Genomic DNA, 23,852 nt, shown 5'->3' on the forward strand with positions numbered 1-23,852 from the left:
TATTGTTATTTCACTGCTCCTGTTTAATTATAGACTTACTTTTATTTTTAAAAATGTACTTATCTATTTTTTACTTGCCACTTTTTTCTTCTTCTTAACTTCTTATAGCATCGTTGGTTAAGGGCTTGTAAGTAAGCATTTCACTGTAAGGTCTACACCTGTATTCGGCGCATGTGACAAAATAAAATTGGATTTGATCTGTTCCTTTGTATCCAACTATCCCTCCCCTCTAGACGGAGGAGTGTAATACGGAGGAAAGTAGGGAGGCTTAGAGCTGAGGTCTTGCATATGCACCACACTGAAAGTGTTTGTGTGTGAAAACACTGACCCATTAGAAAGGCACTGGATATAATGAGGAGTAACTGTACCGCTGACGGTCCTTCCTCAGAGAAGGGGGTGCCCAGTCATGTATGGTATAGCATGACACAGTATGGTTAACCGGACATGATGAACAGAGGGCCTGCCGCCGAGGTCGCTCGTTAAAACGGGATAAGGCAGGCAACTTCTTTAATTAGGGTTGTGTGTGTGTGTTTAGTGAGAGAGGGAGACAACAACACTGTTCAACAGCCTTACCCTCACTCCTCCTCCCCTATCCACCCCTTTCCTCCCATCAGGAATCAACCCTATTCCTCTCTCCCCTTCTCCACTCACACAGCCTGCTGCTCAGTCCAGCAGTTTCCTCTCCTCCCCCCCCCCCTGTCTAAATAAGAATGAATTTGACGATCGGCTATCAGCATATGTCAGCTTATCCACCTCCGTCCCTCCCTCTCTGCTTCCCCTCTCTGCCTCCCATCATGCCTCCCCTCTCTGCCTCCCCCCATGCCTCCCATACTCTCGTCCTTAATCCCTCCCTCCAAGAAACGCCTCGTGTCAGGTTTTTATGGTGTGTTGCGTGCATGGTGTCCGTAAATCTGTGGCGAAAAGCGAGATGGGAGAAGTAGAGGAGGACAAACGGTGTAAGGAGCGGACTGACCAAGTTAGTGAGATGGGCAGCGAAAGAGTGGGTGTGTTTGACAAATTTGACAGAATTGTTTGTTGCCTGAGTTAATGGCACATAGCAGGTTGAAAAGTTATTGTTCAAAGGATCCACATTTCGGTGATACCTCAAGCTGTCTAATTTTAACATTGAACAAAAAAGAAGGCAAAGGAAGAAAAAAAAGTATTGCATAAACATTGTCTTACAGTCTGGTGACTACATACCTGCCAATTTCACCTGGCTGGTGAGGAAAACAGAGAGGGGGTGGAGAGAGGTGTTTGGGAGTATCTGAGCACCGCACACAGGCATAGGCTAGCCTTTGGCACGTTGATATCTTTAGACTTTTGCTTTGGTGCCCCTTCAACATGACTAATTATCTGGATCTGTGTGTGACTCTTGCATGCAACCTGGACTCGGGTGTAGACGTAACATAGTAAACGTTAACTTAGCATGATCCCATTTAGTATGTTATGTTACGTTTCACATGGTATGTACTAATTTGTGGATGACATCATCCATTTTGTATGATATGCTACGAATTACAAGTTATATGGTATGTTACGAATGGCAAAATTCCTACCCCGCGTCTTCTCGTTTTGAAATGGCCAGGACTAGGCCAATATGCACGTGGGTTGGACTATACGAATATGGCTGCGGTGTTCCTCAATTTCCTCGAGCCAGCAGTTTCTTCCTTCCTCTGTGTGTTTTTAACAATAATAATTTTAAAAATGTGGTGGCTATATGATGAGATCCTAACTTGCTCTGGCCCTGTTCCAATCCTGTTATGCTAGCCAGATTAGCCCAGACAGAGTCATGTTATGAGCCGGGCCTAATTCCATACTGACTGACCCCACACTAATCCTAGGGCGGATTACCACTTGATCCTTGATTATGCCTTCATATCTGGACTGTGTGTGTCTGTCGGTCTGTGGTCTGTGTGCGTTTCTGTGCGTGCACGTCTCAGTGTGTGTGTGCTTCTGCGTGTGTGTTGGGGTTTATCAAGGTCGATACAACGCGTTCTGTGGATGTCAATTAGCCTATATTATTCTGTATGTAAAAGGTTAATCACCTTGCCAACGGCATTTTCATTGCTTTTCCATCACTTTGTTTGTCAATGAGCCACATTTTTCGTTCATCTATTTCCCAATAGAGGTTGTTTACCTTGCTTTAAAGAATTGTTTGTTGCCTGAGTTAATGGCACGTAGCAGGTTGAAAAGTTATTGTTCAAATGATCCACATTTCGGTGATACCTCAAGCTGTCTAATTTAACATTGAACAAAAAAGAAGGCAAAGGAAGAAAAAAAAGTATTGCATAAACATTGTCTTACAGTCTGGTGACTACATACCTGCCAATTTCAGAGGGAGGGAGAGGGAGAGAGAGAGAGACAAGGGAGAGGGAGGGGAAGGGAGAGAGACAAGGGAGAGGGAGGGAGAGGGAGAGAGAGAGAGACAAGGGAGAGGGAGGGGAAGGGAGAGAGACAAGGGAGAGGGGGTGGAGAGAGGTGTTTGGGAGTATCTGAGCACCGCACACAGGCATAGGCTAGCCTTTGGCACGTTGATATCTTTAGACTTTTGCTTTGGTACCCCTTCAACATGACTAATTATCTGGATCTGTGTGTGACTCTTGCATGCAACCTGGACTCGGGTGTAGACGTAACATAGCAAACGTTAACTTAGCATGATCCCATTTAGTATGATATGTTACGTTTCACATGGTATGTACTAATTTGTGGATGACATCATCCATTTTGTATGATATGCTACGAATTACAAGTTATATGGTATGTTACAAATGGCAATCCGTAAAATATGTTAAGAATTTGCAATACGTATGATATGTTACGAATTATAATTTGTTGTGGTTTACGTTAGCTAGGTGGCTAATGCTAACTTTAGCTATGGTGGCTAACGTTAGCTATGGGTAAGGTTAGGATTATGTTAAAGGGTTAGGGGAAGGGTTAGCGAGCATGTTAAGTAGTTGCAAAGTAGCTCAAAAGTAGTAAGAAGTTGCTAATTAGCTCAAATTGCCCGTGATGAGATTCGAATGTGCAAACCTTTGGGTTGCTAGATGTTCGCATTCATCCACCCCGACCAACCACCCTCCTTTCGTTGTTCCCTTAAGTAACCTTCTGTCTTATGTTGTTATCATCTGCGTTTTTCAGCCGAGGAGCTGTTCAGCTACTGTATCTAGTAGGTCTGGCACGATTACCGTATAACCAACGTTTATGAATGACGACCGCCATGAAAATATAATAGCCTTCATACGACGCGGCAGCCGGGAATTCCTGTGGTTGTCAGTTTCTGCAGTAACATGGACTCTTAACAACGTGATGAAACTTTATTGATCCTTGCTGAAACAAGCAATCAAATCAGATTTTATTGGTCCCGTAGCGAACAAGTCTTTGGTTGCCTAGACAATGCCCCCACCCTGCAGAGGCAGCAGCAGCACACATAGAAATGGAATGAATAAAACGGGCTTGGAACCTCTTAACCCTGGCTATTTCACTGGCAAACTCATGGGTACACTCGCAATGCCTGCCTGGTATTGTGATGCAATGTCCATGGTAATGTTCATTCAAATGATGTTAACTGATGTGGCTCTTGCAATGGAATGTAGTTTTTGTTATGTCAGTTGAGTTTAATCCACAAATCACAGCACAGATTGATGGGTACACGTCCTGCTTTTACTTCCTGCTTTTGCTCCTATGGGTACACACGCAATGGCCGCCAGTGCACCCATTATGCCATCATAGACTTGAAATGGGGACGCCTGTTCTATTCCTACTATTTCTATGGCAGCACATGCAGTCAGGAGCTGAGGAGAGGACAAAATGTGCGTCTTTAACAATATATTTTTTGTGTGGTAACCGAACGGTTATTACGGTAACCGCGTCATTTGTATTGTATTTATTATGGATTCCCATGGCAAGGCAGCAGCTACTCTTTCTGGGGTCCAGCAACATTAAGGCAGTTGTATACAATAAAAACAAAACATGACATTACATTTCACAACAGATTTGGCTGGCTAATAACCGGCATCCAACATTCCATGACAATCACAGCACCTAGTATCTAGGCTACTACTGTATCTCTTATCCCTCTTCTACTTTTTTTATTTTTATTTTATTTTATTGAATATTAAAGCATACAATCTCTACCTGCAGTGAAGCCGCTCAACATTTACAGTACTTTCAGTCAGTCTAACAGACGTCCGTCCAGAGCGACCCACCGAAGCAACCAGGGTCAACTCCCTGCCCAAGGGCACGCTGACAGATCTCCACAAAAAGTCAAAACGGGGACCCGAACCAGCGACCTATTGGCCACCGGCCCAAGCTCCCAACCGCCAGGCCGTCAACCCTCTAAACCCCCCCCCCCCCACACACACACACACAGTTCCCCGACAGCTGCTCCTCAACCATCCGAGATTTGAATCTATCCGATCTAATATAATCCCCAGATTGCGAGTTGAAGATATGTCCTTTTAAGATTATTAGTATATTAGTAATTGACTGACCAGGTCTCTCCAGATCTCCCAACAATGCTATCTAAGGTCAATTTTAGATTCATGTTGTGCTCTTTCAGCCATTCCTGAGCCTGAGACCAGAAACAGGCTACCTGAGGGCAATACCAGAACAAATGATCTATTGATTCTGTATCCTCACAACAGAATCTGCAAAGCTGCGATGATTGTATGACCCAAATATTCAACATTGTGTTGATAGCAAGAATTCTGTACAGTAATTTTGTCTGAAAAGCACGAAGTCTGGAATCTTGCGTCGTTTTATATATCAACTCATGCCATGAAATCGTTACATCAGAAATCTCTTCCCAGCTATTTTGCAATCTGTATGGCACAGCTGTCAACATCCTGGTCCTCAAATGAAACTGGTATACTTTCCTATTTATGCTCTTTTTGTTCCTCTGACAGTTTTGATCCTTTATATTTGGCAGACAGACCAGTTTGCTACCTCATTCCGCTGCCACCTGCCTATTCCATTTTTGGGGTAACGCTGTAATCATTTGGTTGTAATCTTATATTGAGCAAACCTTCCTGTACAATTCCGATGACTCCATAAAAGACATAACTCTACCATTCCAATTTACGAAATAATTTGAAAACAAATACCCTTTTCAAACATCGTTTCCATAAACAAAGGTATTTTATCAACCAGCACATTTCAGTTCAACCATAATATTTGTTGTATAATTTGTTCTCTATTTTCAGGGGATGAAATTGGAATTGTAACCAGCTGTGCAATGCTTGTTTGAAAGAGAGACCTTGAAAAAGGTTTCATTTAGAATTAATCAAAAATGAGACATGGCAATCTGCACAAAGGGAAAAAGGCAATTTTTAAACATTGGATGAGCTTTTCTTAGTCATTTACTTGAGAACCATTTAAGGTTCACGTAAAACTTGTGAGTAAGTGAAGCTTTTAGAGAGGTTTAGTGCTTTTCTATTTAATCATCTCAGCCCACCCAGTTCATATTCATTATATAGATAGGCTCGCTTTATTTTCTCTGGTTTAGCATCCCAGATAAAGTGAAAATATTTTTCCCTCATATGATTTGAAAAACAGATCATCAGGAGTAGGCAGCGCCATAAGTAAGTGAGTAAACTGACTAAGGAGTTAATCACTGCAATTTTCCCATACATATATTTACCTCTCCATGGTTGCAGGATATTGTCTATTTTTACTAGTTTTCTATTGAAATTCTTTGTAGAGAGCTCATTATATTTATTTTGTGATATGAATACCAAATATGTCTACTGTACTTCACCATCAGCCCATCTTATAGGTAAACTGCAGGGTAACGTAAAAGTAGTATTTTTTTAAGGATGTAATATGTACACTTATCATAACTTTTTGGGGACTAAAACCTAATTATCTATCTTTCCTTCCTTGAGCTATATCACTTGTCAGAGCAAGAGGGGGGAAAAGTGTCTCTCTTTCTCACCATCTCAGTCCCTCTCTCTCTCTCTCCTTTAGCTTCATTAAACGTTCCCAGGGTAGTTTATTTGTTTACTTCCCCGTGTCTCTGGGGAGAGCGGTTTTAGGCACGCTGTTAATTTGTGCTGCTCCGTTTGTTTTGTTTTGAACATCTTATGCAACAGGAACATTTAGTGAAAGAGGAACATCTCAGGCTCCGGCTAATAAATATGAGATAAACCCAAGCCAATTGGTATCCTGTAAACAGGAATGAATGTTTTTTTTTCTCCCCGCCATAGCATATGGGCTAAGTAAGTTCGTCAGCGGTTTTGTGCAGAACTGCATGTCGGTGAGAGAGATACATTTGACACGTGTCTGACCGCACCTGGCGACCTCTAGAACTTTTGTGCTCTGGCCACGTTGTGTTAGCAGAATATACCTATGTGAATAAACCGTGTGTGTGTGTACTAATTAAGAATAATCATCATCTGGTGGGTGCTTATATCTGCCCTATTTCACACATGTACAAGTGTGTGTTAATACGCATGTGTGAATTGGAAATGTGTTTTTTTCTTTTCGTTACCCACTCTCGCTTCGGAGGGGCGGTGTGTGTGTGTGTGTGTGTGTGTGTGTGTGTGTGTGTCTGTGTCTGGCCCTTTGAGGATAGGAGATATTAAACTTTAATCAGGCGTTGGTGTACACATGGAGAGGGAGGTATGGATGATGCCTAACCTCTCTGCCCCACACACACCATGCCACCCCACTGTGAATAAATATTAATGTCTGTAGTGTATCAGGGGAGTCTCGTCTGTTGTGTACGTCTCTGCTGGAACAACAGGCCTCTACATCCCCTCTCAACAGTAAGTACCTGTGTGGGGACAAAACCCAAACCACCCCAGTGGCCAAAAGTGTGTGCTTGTGCGTGCAAGTCATACCATGTTCTGATTGGTTGTTCAGGAAGACGATGGGGAGACCCCATTGGCTCTAAAGGCCATGACCGTTAGGGTCAAAGTTTCAGGTTGAGAGAAATCAACCGTTCTCTAGGGACATGTTAGCTAGTCTCTTCCTTTTTGTCTTCTCTCCATCTTAGAACCAATTACACTATAGGGCAGCGACGTGTGGGGTGCGCTTACAAAACAAGAATTTTACAAATTGGACAAACACCCAATTGAACCCTGAATGCGGAATTGTGTAAGAACATCCTCAGGGCACAGAGAGAAATTCCAAACAACGCAGGTAGAGCAGAATTAGGCCAATTTCCTCGTCTGAGTAATATCCATTAAAGAGCCACCAAATGTTATTTTCATTTTTAAAACAAGTGACCACCACTCATCTCATTACAATTCCTCAACTGCCAAGAGGTGACCATAGAGAAGAGTCCCCTCAACCAGCGGCTCAATTCACTAAACATTACCAACCCAACAAAGCATCAGGACAGTACTCAGAAAATCTGGCCCATCCAAATTGTCACAAAGCAAACATACAAATTTATCGCCTATTGGAAAGACAGACAAAAAATCTAAGTAAACCAATGCTATTTGGCTCTAAACAGACAGTAAGTACATGGTGGCAGACTATTTGACCACTGTGACTGATAGAAAACTGAGGAAAACACTGACTCGGTACAGACTCAGTGAGCACAGTCTGGTCATGGAGACCGGTCGACTCAGGCAAACCTGGCTGCCCAGAGAGAACTGGCTGTGCTCACTCTGCCCCCGGGGAGAGGTAGAGGCAGAGCTGCATTTCCTATTACACTGTGACAAATACTCAGACCTAAGAGAATCTTTCTTTAGAGTACAGAAAATCTGAAGAAGAAGCTCATATTTATTGGATGAAAAGCCAAAATGTGCAGTTTTGACAGCCAAATATGTGTCCTCCTGCCACAACAGAAGGGACGGTCAGTGAAAAGTGCAATGTAATGTCAATATTTACCATTTTGTTTGAACATGACTGAAAAGCCACATGGCAGACTTGCCTACTACTGCTTTTAATTTATTATTATTCTCATTAATGTTGTTAATCACAATACATTTTCCACTACTACTATTATTATTATTGTTGTTACGAGTGCACCTTGATAATGAGTGAGATGCTACTTTCGCTTACCTCTCAGCCTGGCTCCTCTCTTTTTTTTACCTTCTTCTTTTCTCACACTATCAATATCTCTCTCTCACACTCTCCATCTTGCGCAAAATAGCCTCCGTCTGTGTCTGTCCGGAGCTCAGGGTGCAGGAAACCAATGTACAATGTTTCAAGATTGTTAGCACAAGCTTTGGGCTGGACCAAGTTGATTGGATGATACAATGTTTCAAGTTCCTTGCAGACAAGCCATGTGTAGCCAGTGTGATTCATTTCTATCAGGATATTTTTTCGACCTGCAGGCTGCAATTTTTTTATTTGTTGGCTTTATGTGGGTTATTTTTTACATAGTTGGCAATAGAAGCCACTTTTAGATTTGTCTAATTTTCATTTAGAGTTAGATATAATTTGTATTAAAACCATGTAACTGGCACGCAGGTCGGTAGACATGGTAAGATAAATTGGCACTCCAAATGGAAAAGTTTGCCGACCCCTGGTGTAGCCTATTAGTGGCAACTTTATCACTGAAAAGTTGGATTAAAGTTGCATTGATGTTCAATGGTGAGCCTTGCAGTAACCCTGAGTAAAGTGAGCCAATAAATATATAATGGCTACTAAATAAATAGTCCTTTAAGTTCAGTCTAAAAGCATGACTTTTATTTTCAAAATTCTGTCTGAATATTCATTAGTTGTAGGAGGCTGTGTAGACAGAATGAAAATCATCCAATCACCATGCGGCGAATGAATGAACCAATCACGTACCATGACATTGCTGTGTGCTGGACTCCTTATCTACTGAATGCACATTGCTGTGTCTCCTTTTTTCTTTCTTTTTTACTGTTTCCAACGGCATATTATGTGAAATGTTGGGACCACAATGTCGAAACAGGGGTGCCGAAAGACGATCTAAACAGAGTACCACACTCACATATAGCTGACAGTGGCAGATCACCCTTAACGTGGTCAGATAACCTGGATGCATCCCGTAGGTTTCAGGGGAAATTGAGAGAGAGAGAGCCTGCGACCTGATGGCAAAGCTCCATCTTATCTCCACGTTTACTTGATTCATTAAACTGTGCATAAGAGAAGGTACCCCACAGTTTTTTTTTTTTCTTCTCTCTCTCTTGTCAGGACCAGAAAGGAAAAAACGCTGCTCAGGCGTTTCATTTATGCCCGCTACGTTAGGTTAGTGTCACATAGCTGGATCGTCGTCGTAGGTAGTCGTTAGAGATTTAGACGCGTACCGTCTGTTGCGCAGGGCCTGTATTCACAAAGCGTCTGAGTACGAGTGGAGATCTAGGATCAGTGCTTGAGTGAATTCTGTTGAACAAGAGATCCTGTTAATCGTGGACAATAATATTAAGAACTTAATTGATTAATAAGAATTCATCCTGGGACTTGTTCTTGGAATTACACAATCAGCAGCTATGTAACCCTATCCTATTAGGGTAATTGTCTTCACTGAGAGAAACAAGAGAAGGCCAAGTGTACTTACAGTGTTAGTCCATTTTGTGCTCATGACTCAAATGAGCCATGAGCGTTAAAACAATGTAAATAAAACATAAAGAAAAGATATTAGTTTACTAACTGTTTAAAAAATGTTTTTATTTTATTCACTTTTCAGTCAATCAAAACCCAAATAATCTGAACAGAAATCAACTGTTCAGTTCAAACTTTATTGTCCCAAAGGGGAAACTTGGTTTCAGGCAGGAGTAACATGATACAAATACACACCATAAACTCTCAGCAACAACAATGTGTTGTCTTTCAGTGAACTTTAGGGACACTGCAACAACATTACAGTAATATGAGTCTAACTGTGTCGTTGCTGTATTTGTGTCGTTGCAGTATAACTACGAAGGTAACGACATCAGCGACCTGCCCGTGGACCTATCGGTGGTGTGGAATGGCAACTTTGTCATCGACAACCCCTACAACATCCAAGGTAAGCACTAGACTTTGGCTCAGCTGGGTAACACAGTCTTGTGGCACGCCCGAGACCCGGATGTGGATGTCAAATGCAAGCACTGTCTTGTTATATCAAATCAAATGTTATTCGTCGCATACTGTACACATATTTAGCAGATGTTATTGCACGTGTAGCAAAATGCTTGTGTTCACCACTCCATCAGTGCAGTGGTATCTTAACAATTCACAACAATACACACAAGTCTAAAAGTAAAAGAATGGAACTAAGAACTATATAAATATTAGGAGTGGCATTTACTAGAATACAGTATATACAGTGCTTTCGGAAAGTATTCAGACCCCTTGACTTTTTCCACATTTTGTTATGTTGTATTTTTCCTCATCAATCTACACACAATACCCCATAATGACAAAGCAAAACCAGGTTTTTAGATTTCTTTTCAAATGTATTAGAAAAAAAAGAAGGGAAATATCACATTTACATAAGTATTCAGACCCTTTACTCAGTACTTTGTTAAAGCACCTTTGCAGCGATTGCAGCCTCAAGTTTTTTTGGGCATGACGCTACAAGCTTGGCACACCTGTATTCCGGGAGTTTCAACCATTCTTCTCTGCAGATCCTCTCGAGCTCTGTCAGGTTGGATGGGGAGTGTTGCAGCACAGCTATGTTCGATCAGGTTCTAGTCCGGGCTCTGGCTGGGCCACTCAAGGACATTCAGAGACTTGTCCCGAAGCCACTCCTGCATTGTCTTGGATAATCTTGTTTCTCGTTGTCTAAGAGTCTTTAGGTGCCTTTCAGCAAACTTCAAGCGGTCTGTCATGTGCATTTTACTGAGGAATGGCTTCTGTCTGACCACTCTACCATAAAGGCCTGATTGGTGGAGTGCTGCAGAGATGGTTGTTCTTCTGGAAGGTTCTCTCATCTCCACAGAGGAACTCTGGAGCTCTGTCAGAGTGACCATCGGGTTCTTGGTCACCTCCCTGACCAAGACCCTTCTCCCCTGATTGCTCAGTTTGTCCGGGTGGCCAGCACTAGGAAGAGTCTTGGTGGTTCCAAACTTCTTCCATTTAAGAGTGATGGAGGCCATTGTGTTCTTAGGAACCTTCAATGCTGCAGAAATGTTTTTGGTAAAGTTCCCCAGATCTGTGCCTCAACACAATCCTGTCTCTGGGCTCTACGGATAATTCCTTCGACCTCATGGCTTGTTTTTTTTCTCTGACATGCACTGTCAACTTTGGGACCTAATATAGACAGGTGTGTGCCTTTCCAAATCATGTCCAATCAATTGAATTTACCACAGGTGGACTCCAATCAAGTTGTAGAAACATCTTAAGGATGATGAATGGAAACAGGATGCACCTGAGCTCAATTTCGAGTCTCATAGCAAAGAGTCTGAATACTTACGTAAATGTTTTTATTTTTTCATAATTGTGCTCAAATTGAAGAAAAAAATAACTTTTTCGCTATGTTATTATGGAGTATTGTGTGTAGAATGATGACGAACAAAATGTATTTAATCCATTTTAGAACAAGGCTGTAACTTAACCAAATGTGGAAAAGGGGAAGGGCGTCTGAATACTTTCCGAATGCACTGTACATATAGCAATGTATGCCTAACAGAGGCGGTTTGGTGAACCACACTCCTATCATGAGCAAACCTGTGTGACTTGTGTTAGCTCCCTGCGGTCATGTCTTAGGCTTTAGCTCAGAAGGGTAACACAGTTCTGTGGTACTCCAGAAACGTTCTGAAATGTCTGCCACCCACTGTCGCCACTTGTACGACGCCCTGTGGGAGCTTCTCCAAGTGGATGGCCACCGTCATGGCAGTAGCATGGAGATTTCGTTTTATGTAAGTTACCGCTGCACGTTAAATCATTCATAGAGTGACCAAAAGGGCTAGTTGCAAGCCAAGTCGGGAAGTTATATACATGCTCTGACACGCTATAAGGTTCAAATATACTCTCTCAAATAGCTCAGTAAGTTTCTGCCGTGCTAAAATGCAACTCTGTGGATGGCAAATGTGTGGCTGGCAAGGGTGTGTTGCATGTGTTAGGGATGTGGGGAAACGACCATACATCCCGTGTGTGGTATTTAGAAAGTCACAGAAATGCACGCACACATGTTATGAGCGCACACCCATAGCCTCAAAACTGGACACAGTCACTTCACACTCACCTTTCTGTGACGTCGGTTACTTAGGCGTGGGGTGGGTGGTTCGGTGTGGGCGGGTGTCTCGACGTGTGCCTGCCTTCGTGTGCGTGTATTTGGCTTCGCATGTGTGTGTTTAGCGCCGCCGTTCCACAAACAGGGCCCTGTGGATCGTGATTAAACACACACACACCAACTAGGGAGTAGAACCCCCCCCCCCCCCAGAAAATAAGTGATGTCTTCCGTGGATAAATTGTGTACGCCCAGCGTTTTGCTGTTGTTGTCACCACGGCAGTGGGGGGTTGTAAAGCAGGGGCTCCTGCTGCGATGTGAGATGGAAGATAACATCACGTTTAGGGAATTGTTCACTAAAGCCTCTACAGCCAAACCCCACAACAATCCAGATTCAGACACAATGTACCACAATGAGAAGTGTAGCTTTGTACTTTGTCTGAACAGTGAGTACAATGTATCTCAGTGTCAATGATGGGTGAGTGTTTGAGGTGGTGAAAGGTAGGCAGTGACAGATTGGGAGGGAGACAAGTATGGGTGCAGGGTTTTTCTCCAACCAAGCAGCAACACACCTGATTGTCTGAATCAATTCAGCTTTTCAATCACAGTTAAATTAGGTGTGTTGCTCATGTGGTGTGTGTCTCTCACGTTCTCTCAATGTGTCTCCCTCATCCTCATTTTAACGAAGATAACCATATAACGATGCTCCCTCTCTTAACCCCCGATATGTAAATGTAATTAAATCACTCATTTAGTATCATTTAATTGGCCCAGGGTTACTTTCAAGTTAAAGCATGACCAATGGGATTTGAGAGGCTGAAAATGTTCCTCCGTCGAATTCTTGCGGCCATTTGAAGTACCGCTTTGCTTCATTGCGTATTAAAAAAATGGAGTCGTGTAATATCGTTGAAGATTTTTGATTTTTAGAGGTGACATGTGAGACATACTTTGCAAGACTAAATTGTGACCTATGTCGGACAGGGTTGGTGTCATTTCAGGCTTTCGGATGCTAACTAAACATGTTCTCTCACCCCTTCCCCCACTTCCTCCTCTCTCTCCCCCTCCTCCCTCCAGCCCACCTGTATAAGTGCCCTGCCCTGAGGGACAGCTGTGGGATGTGTCTGAAGGCTGACCCCAGGTTTGAATGTGGCTGGTGCGTCCAGGAGAAGAAGTGTTCCCTGAGGCAGGAATGTTCCCCCCTGGAGAGCAGCTGGATGCATGCCACCACGGGCAACAGTCGCTGTGCCCACCCCAAGATCATAAAGGTACGGGTGGCAAGGGGAGGGTGGTACTAGGGTGGGCAGCGAACAGCATCCATATAAGGAAATCCTTCAACTCAGGGGGAATAATACGGCATCCATATTAGGACATCCTCAGACATTTAAGTTAAGTGTGCAAGGAATTGGATCCCAAGTTTCAATTGAGGCTTAGGCATTTGCATCACATGGCATAAAGGGTTATAATAGGGGATAGAGGACACAGTCGGAGAGGTAGCTTGCCCACACAGAGACTGTTGAGTCTTACAGATGGGCAGGACAGCGGGAGGCAGTCTACGGGACGTCACTGAGGCACCGAGACGACTGATGAAGGGAGGAGGTGTGTGGTGTGTGTGTGTGTGTGTGTGTGAGAGTGGCGTGACGTTACCAGCTGTTGCAGTGGGTAGCCATAGCGGTGGTCCTCGTCTGGCCGTGGCCCAGGTCACTGTCCCAACAGTGTAGCACTGTGTCTGTCACACACACCACACACGCACACACACACGCACCACACACACACACACTGCTGTATGAACCACGTCAAGCATGAATGTAGACAGATTTGGCTCTCTCCCTCTATTCCCCTTCTCTCTCATTCTAATTGTTACACAAATGAGATGGGGAGTCTACTGTTTTCACAAATGAAATGCATTCCCCTTTTTTCCATTTGTTTTCCACTACCACCACCTTGAAAAATGTGTATGCTTCTTAACTGCGGAGGGAAAGGATCACGTATCCCCTCAGTTTCTGAATGCTTAAAGGAGAATTCACTATTTTAGGAACCTAACCGTGTATTTTTTTGTGTAAATGCATGTTATAGAAAGGTCCACACACTTTTCTTTTGCCAAAATTTAATTGGTTTTGAGAAACTTACCCCCAGCAGCGATTGACTCTCGGTCCTCATTCTGGCTCCAGGGCATCCAAAAATCAGTACCAAAGACAAACAACAACAACAAAACAAAAAATCGCGTCCTTTTACAAATGGCACTCAGTATCGTGATGTAGGTCTTAAGATGCCGTACATCGTAAATTGTGTCATTCCCGAACTTATCTGCAACGTTATAATCCATTTTGGTCGAACTCAACCGACAATTGCCTGCGTGTGCATATTGGCGGTGCCTGCGTGATTTCTCATTCCAGCCTGGCTGATCTTGTGATTGATGACTGGCAACGTAACTTAGCTACAGTCACCACGAGATACCAGAACAACTTGAGTGAGTTTAATAAAGTGTTTCCTTTATTTCGGCAGTTACCTGTAGCACCACAGTGACGAGAGGAAATGGGAATGAGGAACTACACGCACGCACACCAATACACTCGAATTCCACAAAATGGATTAGAACGTTTGCGGATAAAGTTCGGAATGACACAACCATGTGTACAGCATCTAAAGACCTGCATCACAGATACTGAGTGCTTTGCTGTTTGTAAAAGGATATATTGGGTGTTTTAGAGCCTTTTGTTAATTTACATCAAAAAAATATAGAGTAGGTTCCTAAGTAGGGAAGTTCTCCTTTAATGGAGATATTGGGATAATTGGGGCAGAACATTTAAGTTAAGTGTGCAAGGAATTGGAGTCAAGTTTCAATGTGAGGTTAGGGATTTTGCATCACATGGCATAAAGGGTATAAATAGGGGATAGAGGACACAGTCGGAGAGGTAGCTTGCCCACACAGAGACTGTTGAGTCTTACAGATGGGCAGGACAGGGGAAGCAGTCACGGGACGTCACTGAGCACCGAACGACTGATGAAGGGAGGAGTGTGTGTGTGTGTGTGTGTGTGTGTGAGAGTGGCGTGACGTTACCAGCTGTTGCAGTGGGTAGCCATAGCGGTGGTCCTCTCTGGCCGTGGCCCAGGTCACTGTCCCAACAGTGTAGCACTGTGTCTGTCACACACACCACACACGCACACACACACGCACACACACACACACACACTGCTGTATGAACCACGTCAAGCATGAATGTAGACAGATTGTTTCTCTCTCTATTCCCCTTTCTCTCTCATTCTAATTGTTACACAAATGAGATGGGAGTCTACTGTTTTCACAATGGAAATGCATTCCCCTTTTTCCATTTGTTTTCCACTACCACCACCTTGAAAAATGTGTATGCTTCTTAACTGCCGGAGGGAAAGGATCACGTATCCCCTCAGTTTCTGAATGCTTAAAGGAGAATTTTCACTATTTAGGAACCTAACCTGTATTTTTTTGTGTAAATGCCATGTTATAGAAAGGTCCACACACTTTCTTTGCAAATTTAATTGGTTTTGAGAAACTTACCCCCAGCAGATTGACTCTCTGGTCCTCATTCTGGAGCTCCAGGCATCAAAAATCATGTACAAAGACAACAACAACAACAAAACAAAAAATGCGTCCTTTTACAAATGGCACTCAGTATCGTGATGTAGGCTTAGATGCCGTACACGTGAAATTGTGTCATTCCCGAACTTCATCTGCAACGTTATAATCCATTTTGTCGAACTCAAGCGACAATTGCCTGCGTGTGCATATTGGCGTGCCTGCGTGTACATTCTCATTCCAGCCTGGCTGATTGTTGATTGAGTGACTGGCAACGTAACTTAGCTACAGGTCACCACGAGATTACCAGAACAACTTGATGAGTTAATAAAGTGTTTCCTTTATTTCGGCAGTTACCTGTAGCACACAGTGACGAGAGGGAATGGAATGAGGAACTACACGCACGCACACCAATATCACTCGAATTCCACAAAATGGATTAGAACGTTGCGGATAAAGTTCGGAATGACACAACCATGTGTACAGCATCTAAAGACCTGCATCACGATACTGAGTGCTTTGCTGTTTGTAAAAGGATGTATGTGGGTGTTTTAGGAGCCTTTTGTTAATTTTAACAAAAATATAGAGTAGGTTCCTAAGTAGGGAAGTTCTCCTTTAATGGAGATATTGGGATAATTGGGGCACTGGCACACAGATAAATCCATTAGCTAATGCTCCCTCTCTCACCCGCGCTTCACTTATCTCTTTAAAACAAGCCACAAGAAGGTGTGTGGGGGGGGGGGGGGGGGAAACTTTGGCGCTGAGGGGAAGATGTTGGTAGCACAAACAGCACACAGTGGAAAAAGCAGTGGTACAGTACAAGAGCTTCAAAAAGAGAGGTGGGAGAAGAGGGTTTGGAAGGCAAGAAAGACGAGTGAATAGAGAAGATAGACAGAGGAGGAAGAAAGAGAGACTCGACAGCGAGACACAAAAAGGACCGAAATAACCAACGGCCCACCAGGCATTGTTACAACGCTGCCTTGACACTGCCGTGTTATTTTCCTCTGACATGAACATTACAGGAACGTTCGACAGTGGACAGATGACGAACTGAAAGAGTCTCATTCTTCCTTGAAGAACACATCCCTCTTACGCTAGAAAGAGCATTTCATCTTCCACCCAAATTGAATATTACCCTGCTTCTCAACGTCCCTACTCTCAAATCCCTCCTTCCCTAAACTTGGACTCGTTCTCTGTGCTCTGTTATTTCTTTTCTCTCTCGCTCGCTCTCTCGCTCGCGCTAATCTAAGTACGCTAGCCACTTTGTGGCCCTTTTATTAGCTAGCGGATTAGCCCCTAATTTCATTTGGACAAGTGTTCGACTGGGATTCAAGGCATGGGGATCGAGAGGCGTTTTGTGCAAATTTCTCGCTGTTAACTCTAAATTTAGTTTGACACGGTACAATAGTGAGCGGTAGGGTACCACATTGTTAGCCTGTTATAATGCTAGTACTTCGCTAAGTGCATTAGCCACTGTGTGGCCCTTTATGACCTAGTGGATTAGCCAGTAATTTCATTGGGACGACTGGGATTGAGAGGCATTTAATTATATTTCTCCCTGTGAACTTGCACAGTTTGACATTGTACAATAGTGAGTGGTAGGATCCACATTGTTAGCCTGTCAAAGTGAGGTTGACGGTGTCCATATTAGGACAATTGCAGCCCCCCCAATTGCTAGTGGTAGTTGCATTAGTCTCGCTCTCTCTCTCGCTTGCATGTAGAGTGGGGCACACTGAAAGGCCATTTCACCATAATTATAAGTAATTTACCCCCTATGCCTGCTGTGGCCCTCTATCTCTCCCTCCCTTCCCTCCTTCATCATGTCTCTTTCCCTCCCTCTCCTTCTCCTCCCTCTCTTGCTCTCTCTCACTTTACTATCAAATTGACTTATAAGAATTGTGTTAATTTTCCTGATGTTTTCATGCGTTTCTCCCATGAGGGAGAAAGATGAACTGATCTTGCATTCACAAACAAAAACAACCGGCTCCCCTGTGACTTGTCCCCACAAATATCAACAAATACACACACGCACACACACTAACGCGTAAACACAGCCACCCGTAACCTAACACGCACACACGTCATTTATGCAGCAATGAACTGTCATAGGGTTGGCCTTGCCTCCTTCTTGGCCCTCTATCATCCATCATCTCCCCAGCAGTTCTCATAGGGTTTGTGGAGCAGGATTAAGACCACCCCTCGGAAACCAATTAAGTGTGTGTGTGTGTGTGTGTGTGTGTGTGTGTGTGTTCTTTCTCTGTTGGAACTGCTCATTGTAAAAGGCGACTGATTTCTTTGCTCCCCCGCCCTCCCCTATGTATTGTTAAGCTGCAATATTGGCTATTGCTGGACATTGTGTGTTAAGCTCTCTCATTCTCTCTCTCTCTCCTGTAATTCTCTCTCTCTCTCTCTCTCTCTCTCTCTCTCTCTCTCTCTCATCTCTGCTTCCTCTCATTCTCTGCTCTCTTCTCTCTCTTTCTCATTTCCTACTTTTCTCTTTCTTCTCTCTCTCTCTTCTTTCTTCTATCTCACATTCGTTATCTCGATCAGTCTCTCTCATCTCGTCTCTTTTTCTTCTTCTTTACCTCTTCTCGTCTCTCCTCTCTTCTCTCTTGCATTCTCTCTCTGTTCCTCCTCTACGTCTTCTCCCTCTCTTCTCTAAATCACTTCGGTATACTATCTCTCTCTCTCATTCATCTTCATCTCTTCTCTCTATTCTCTCTTCTCTCTTTCTCTCTCTCTCTCTCTCTCTCTCTCTCTCTCTCTCTCGTGCATCGACCTAGCCACAGCGATTTACCATTGTTACAACACTAAACACACCACCACAGCAGTATTATAGCACTCAATGAATACCATATCCACAGCTGTGTGACAAAGGACCTTTCTTCCACTGTCATTTTGATCTTCAAAACAACATTATTCATGTTTGTGATATATTTTATTAAAGTGTACTAGTTCTGAGTACAAGGGTATATTTATTATCCAGTTTTTCATCCCAACAGTAATTCTACAGTGCAATGTTGACTACAGCTAGTGTTTCCTCAGTGAAATGGACAATGATTGATTTGCGAAACACCTATATAATGGATGTATAACGGTAGCTTCATAGTGACCCTGTAGGCTTGTTTCTAGAACGTTCTATCTCTGTCTGTTACTGGGATTAAGTCCAGTTCGTATGACCAGGTCCATCATATTCTTCCTATGTTTCAGAACATCTATTATTGCTTCATGTGAAATATGCATGATGTGTTCCAGGTATGAATTCATACATACAGTGGCAAGAAAAAGTGTGAACCCTTTGGAAATACTTGGATTTCTGCATAATTTGGTCTTGAAATTTGATCAGAGCTTCATCTCGGTCACAACAATAGACAAACAAAAGTCTGCTTAAACTAATAACACACAACAAATTATACGTTTTCATGTCTTTGTTGAACACACCGTGTAAACGTTCACAGCGAATGGTGGGAAAAAGTATGTGAACCCTTGGATTTAATAACAGGTTGACCCTCCTTTGGCAGCAATAACCTCAACCAAATGTTTTACGTAGTTGCGGATCAGACCTGCACAACGTCAGGAGGAATTTTGGACCATTTCTCTTTACAAAACTGTTTCAGTTCAGCAATATTCTCGGGATGTCTGGTGTGAACTGCTCTCTTGAGGTCATGCCACAGCATCTCAATCGGGTTGAGGTCAGGACTCTGACTGGGCCAATCCAGAAGGCGTATTTTCTTCTTTGTTGATTTACTGTGTTTTGGGTCGTGGTCCTGTTGCATCACCCAACTTCTGTTGAGCTTCAATTGGTGGACAGACAGCCTAACATTCTCCTGCAAAATGTCTTGATAAAGTTGGGAATTCATTTTTCCGTCGATGATAGCAAACCATGATGCTCCCTCCACCATACTTTACAGTTGGGATGAGGTTTTGATGTTGGTGTGCTGTGCCTTTTTTTCTCCACACATAGTGTTGTGTGTTCCTTCCAAACAACTCAACTGTAGTTTCATTTGTCCACAGAATATTTTGCCAGTAGCGCTGTGGAACATCCTGGTGTACTTTTGCAAACTTCAGACGTGCAGCAATGTTTTTTTTGGGACAGCAGTGGCTTCTTCCGTGGTGTCCTCCCATGAACACCATTCTTGTTTAGTGTTTTACGTATCGTAGGCTCATCAACAGAGATTTAAGCATGTTCCAGAGATTTCTGTAAGTCTTCAGCTGTCACTCTATGATTCTTCTTAACCTGATTGAGCATTCTGCGCTGTGCTCTTGCAGTCATCTTTGCAGGACGGCCACTCCTAGGGAGAGTTGCAACAGTGCTGAACTTTCCCCATTTATAGATAATATTCTTACCATGGATTGATGAACGTCAAGGCTTTTAGAAATACGTTTGTAACCCTTTCCAGCTTTATACAAGTCAACAATTCTTAATCTTAGGTCTTCTGAGATCTCTTTTGTTCGAGGCATGGTTCACATCAGGCAATGCTTCTTGTGAATAGCAAACTCAAATTTAGTGAGTTTTTTTTTATAGGGCAAGGCAGCTCTTACCGACATCTCCAATCTCGTCTCATTGATTGGACTCCAGGTTAGCTGACTCCTGACTCCAATTAGCTTTTGGAGAGGTCATCAGCCTAGGGGTTCACATACTTTTTCCAACCTACACTGGGAATGTTTAAATGATGTATTCAATATAGACAAGGCAAATACAATAATATGTATGTTATTAGTTGAAGCACACTGTGTTTGTCAATTGTTGTGACTTAGATGAAGATCAGATCAAATTCGATGACCAATCTATGCAGAAACCCCGGTGATTCCGAAGGGTTCACATTCTTTTTCTTGCTGCTGTAAACTCACACGACTGAATGTCCAGTGATGTCCAAGTCTTTATGGCTCAAATGCTTCAATATGACCATCTGAGACCTAATTGTCCCGACTAGATGTGTGCTGTTCACGTGACGTGCACACACACGTTCAGATCCTCTGCGCTTCCTCTTCGTCTGCCAACGAAACCCAGAGGCCATTTCCAGCCCCCTCTCCATCGGAGTAGATTCTCTCCCAGTTGTAGATGTTCCCTTTCAGTTGGGTGATAAGGGCTCTGCCTGCTCCACTGTATTCATCTTAGATTCAGCTCTCTCCTCTCAGACTTACCAGATGCTATCTCCAGACCAGATCCGCTGCACACAGTGACGACAATAGGCCACACACACAGAGAGCGCGGGCGGCGCAGTCAAAACGCTCTCTCGTTTTCTTTATCGAAGTCTTTTTCTTTCTTTCTTTCGCTATTCTTTCTTATTCTCTCTCTCTCTTTTGAATTTCCTCTCTTCGCTCTCTCGCTCTCTCGCTGGTTTGATTGATACGTTCTGTGCAAAGAATCAGCCAGGTGTAACGTTCAGTGTTGTCCTTTGTCCGTTTGATAGTACATGTGACACGCACCCGCTTTGTTTGATAATGCACCACATGCAACGGTCGTTACAAACTGCTCTCTGCTATTTGGCAGTTTTTGTACGGCGTCCGTGTCATATTTACAGTTTTTAAACCGCTCTGCTTCGGTTGTGCCATGTTAGCAGGTCCCCTGGAAGGTCCCCTGCTGTAATGTTACAGTATGCCATTGCTAGCCTCTAGCATGTCCCTTGAAAGTGAACAAAAATACAGACATGCATTCAGTTCCTATAGATGAACGTTACTAAACAGTAGATGGACGGAGAGAGAAAGAGCGAGAAATGGAGAGACGCACACATAGACACACACAGATACCGAGAGACGGAGGGAGAGAGAGGGTCACAGCGGTCCGAGGCGAGAATACTCGTAGTTACGCAGCGATGGCATTGTTTGTGTTCAGTCAATGTGCCCTGCTGTGCTCCAGTTAGGGGTAGGGCCTGTGTGTGTGTTCTTGCACATTTGCATGTGTGAATGTCTATGCATGTGTGTGGATATGTGTGTGTGTGAGAGAGAGAGACACTAATGCCTGTGAGAGTGCTTACCTCACATGTGTATAACCTTCCATGCACACACACACACTCACACACCAAATATGTCCGGCCGGGGGTCAAAATGTCACCTCAGAGACCAGCAGTTGTAGGGGGGTTGAGCGAATAACCATGAATAACCGGGGAGAGGGGAGTCAGACAAATGGAAGTCGCCCCCCAGCGCTGATGTAATTAGCGCAGGTCTTAATCATGCTAGTGATGAACGATAGAGACAGGGCCGCTGTCTGTATGGGGCAAGATGAATGGTCCACTGATTAGTACAGGGCAGCTGTGGGCAGCCATTACTGTGAGTACCTCTAAAGCACCCTCAGGGTCATTCACTACAGAAAAAGGGTCATAACTTGAACTCTTTCTAATAGCATTTAGTAGATTAATAGTGAGGCTGAGTTAGAGAGAGAGAGAGAGAGATGCCAACTGGTGTTTTGACAAAGGAGTCGGATGGGTGAAGAAACACAGCAGTAAACCGCTAATGCAACCTTTTGAAAATGTCATTTTTCCAGACACTAAGCTGTGTTCAAGATCACTTGTGGAAGCTGCAAATAGTCAGCGGACCGGACATGAACTTGTGCTTCAGTCCCCCCCCCCCCCCAAACCCCCCCCCCCGTCCAGTCCTGTACCACATTTGTGGTCAAAATGTAACGCTACACCCTGTGGAAACGTTAGATGTACTAGCCTCTCTCGACAGACATTCACGTAGCTTGAAGACTTCTCTGAGATTTGTCTGGCGAACAAGAATATAGGCTACTCGAACGGACATTCCAGTTCACAATACCATTTCAACCCGAATTGACTGTACCTATGAGGGTGCAGTCAAAGTGTCATGGTCAGAGGGCCTTTCCTTGGTCTAGTAATAATATTTATTTTTCAAACGACCCTAATATCTGTCCTCTCTCCAGTTGTCTCCAGAGACGGGTCCCAGACAGGGTGGAACCATGCTGACCATCACGGGGGAGAACCTGGGTCTGCAGTTCAAGGACATCCAGACGGGGGTCCGCATCGGCAAGGTGGCCTGCACCCCCGTGGAGGCCGAGTACATAAGCGCTGAACAGTGAGCAACTTTTAATTTCGCTCTCTCTTCCTCACTCCTTTTCTCTCTCTCTCTCTCTCTCTTCCTCACTCCTTTTCTCTCTCTCTCTCTCTCTCTCTCTCTTTTTTTTTAAACTGCGGCCTCTGTCCTCTGTTTTGATGCTATACTTTTTCTCTCTCACCTGGTCTATGTCTATCCCTCCCTTCCCTGTTAGCCCTATTTATTTGTTATATATTTATCTCTCTCCTGGTCTGTCTATCCCTCCCTCCCTTCCCCTTCCTCCCCTGTTAGCCCCATTTTATAGTTATATATTTATCTCTCTTCCTCTGTCCACACGTGCTCCAGTCTCTCCCTCTCCCGTTCCTCCTCTTTTAACCCATTGTTTGCGTTCTCTTACTTCCTGGTCTCCTAGGAGACTTGACGGACTCCCTTCCATCCCCAGAGAGATACAGAGCTCGCACAAACACCCCTTTCGTCCGTTTTCAATTCCTGTCGACGTCATAGACTCACACTGACTCGTAGTGTGAGTGTTTGACGCTGACATTAAGGACCTGATTTGTTTAGAGACAAAGGTGACAAAAGGAAAGCTGCATCTCCCCAACCACCACATAGGCCATCAACAAGTCAATATATTGCTTGTGTCATTGTCATGGGTTAATGTCACCTCCACAATCACCTCCAAGCGCGGGGGGCTAACGCTTAACCCCCGTTACAATTAAGGCGCGTTGCTTGATGACAAGGACGGTGGTGACGGCGGTGGTCCACACACCGAAGTTGTCAGGGTAATTAAAAGGGATCTTCTGCACTTGGAGCGACTCTGGGGGGGCGACTGGGCGTGTCATCTCCGTAACCCTGTCAGAGTCGTAATGGCGGAGGTGTTAGGGTGGGGAGGTGGGTTACGGCAATGAGCATCAGAGGTTAAGAGTTAAATGGTGTGCACGGTGTGGAGATTGGAGGAAGGTCGTAGTGGAATAAGGTCTGGTCAAGCTCAGCCCACACACACACACAGGTCACATACAGTTGAAGTCGGAAGTTTACATACATTTAGGTGCATGACACAAGTCATTTTTCCAACAATTGTTTACAAACAGATGATTTAACTTATAATTCACTGTATCACAATTCCAGTGTGTCAGACATTTACATACACTAAGTTGACTGTGCATTTAAACAGCTTAGATAATTCCAGAAAATGATGTCATAGCTTTAGAAGCT

The 23,852-nt window shown here is 43.8% G+C and overlaps 1 protein-coding gene across 2 annotated transcripts in view; it reads left to right on the plus strand.

Annotated features, from left to right (window-relative positions):
• The window catches only part of LOC111962397 (plexin-A1), a 284,935-nt gene that overhangs the window by 193,559 nt on the left and 67,524 nt on the right, over window positions 1-23,852 (plus strand). For both annotated transcript variants that reach the window (XM_023985463.2, XM_023985470.2), the window contains exons 11-13: window positions 9,832-9,928; window positions 13,148-13,338; window positions 22,507-22,658. In XM_023985463.2, coding sequence (XP_023841231.1) covers window positions 9,832-9,928; window positions 13,148-13,338; window positions 22,507-22,658 — 440 coding nt within the window. The remainder of the gene's footprint in view (window positions 1-9,831; window positions 9,929-13,147; window positions 13,339-22,506; window positions 22,659-23,852) is intronic.

The sequence above is a fragment of the Salvelinus sp. IW2-2015 genome, linkage group LG1 (assembly GCF_002910315.2).
Source record: "Salvelinus sp. IW2-2015 linkage group LG1, ASM291031v2, whole genome shotgun sequence".
NCBI lineage: Eukaryota > Metazoa > Chordata > Actinopteri > Salmoniformes > Salmonidae > Salvelinus > Salvelinus sp. IW2-2015.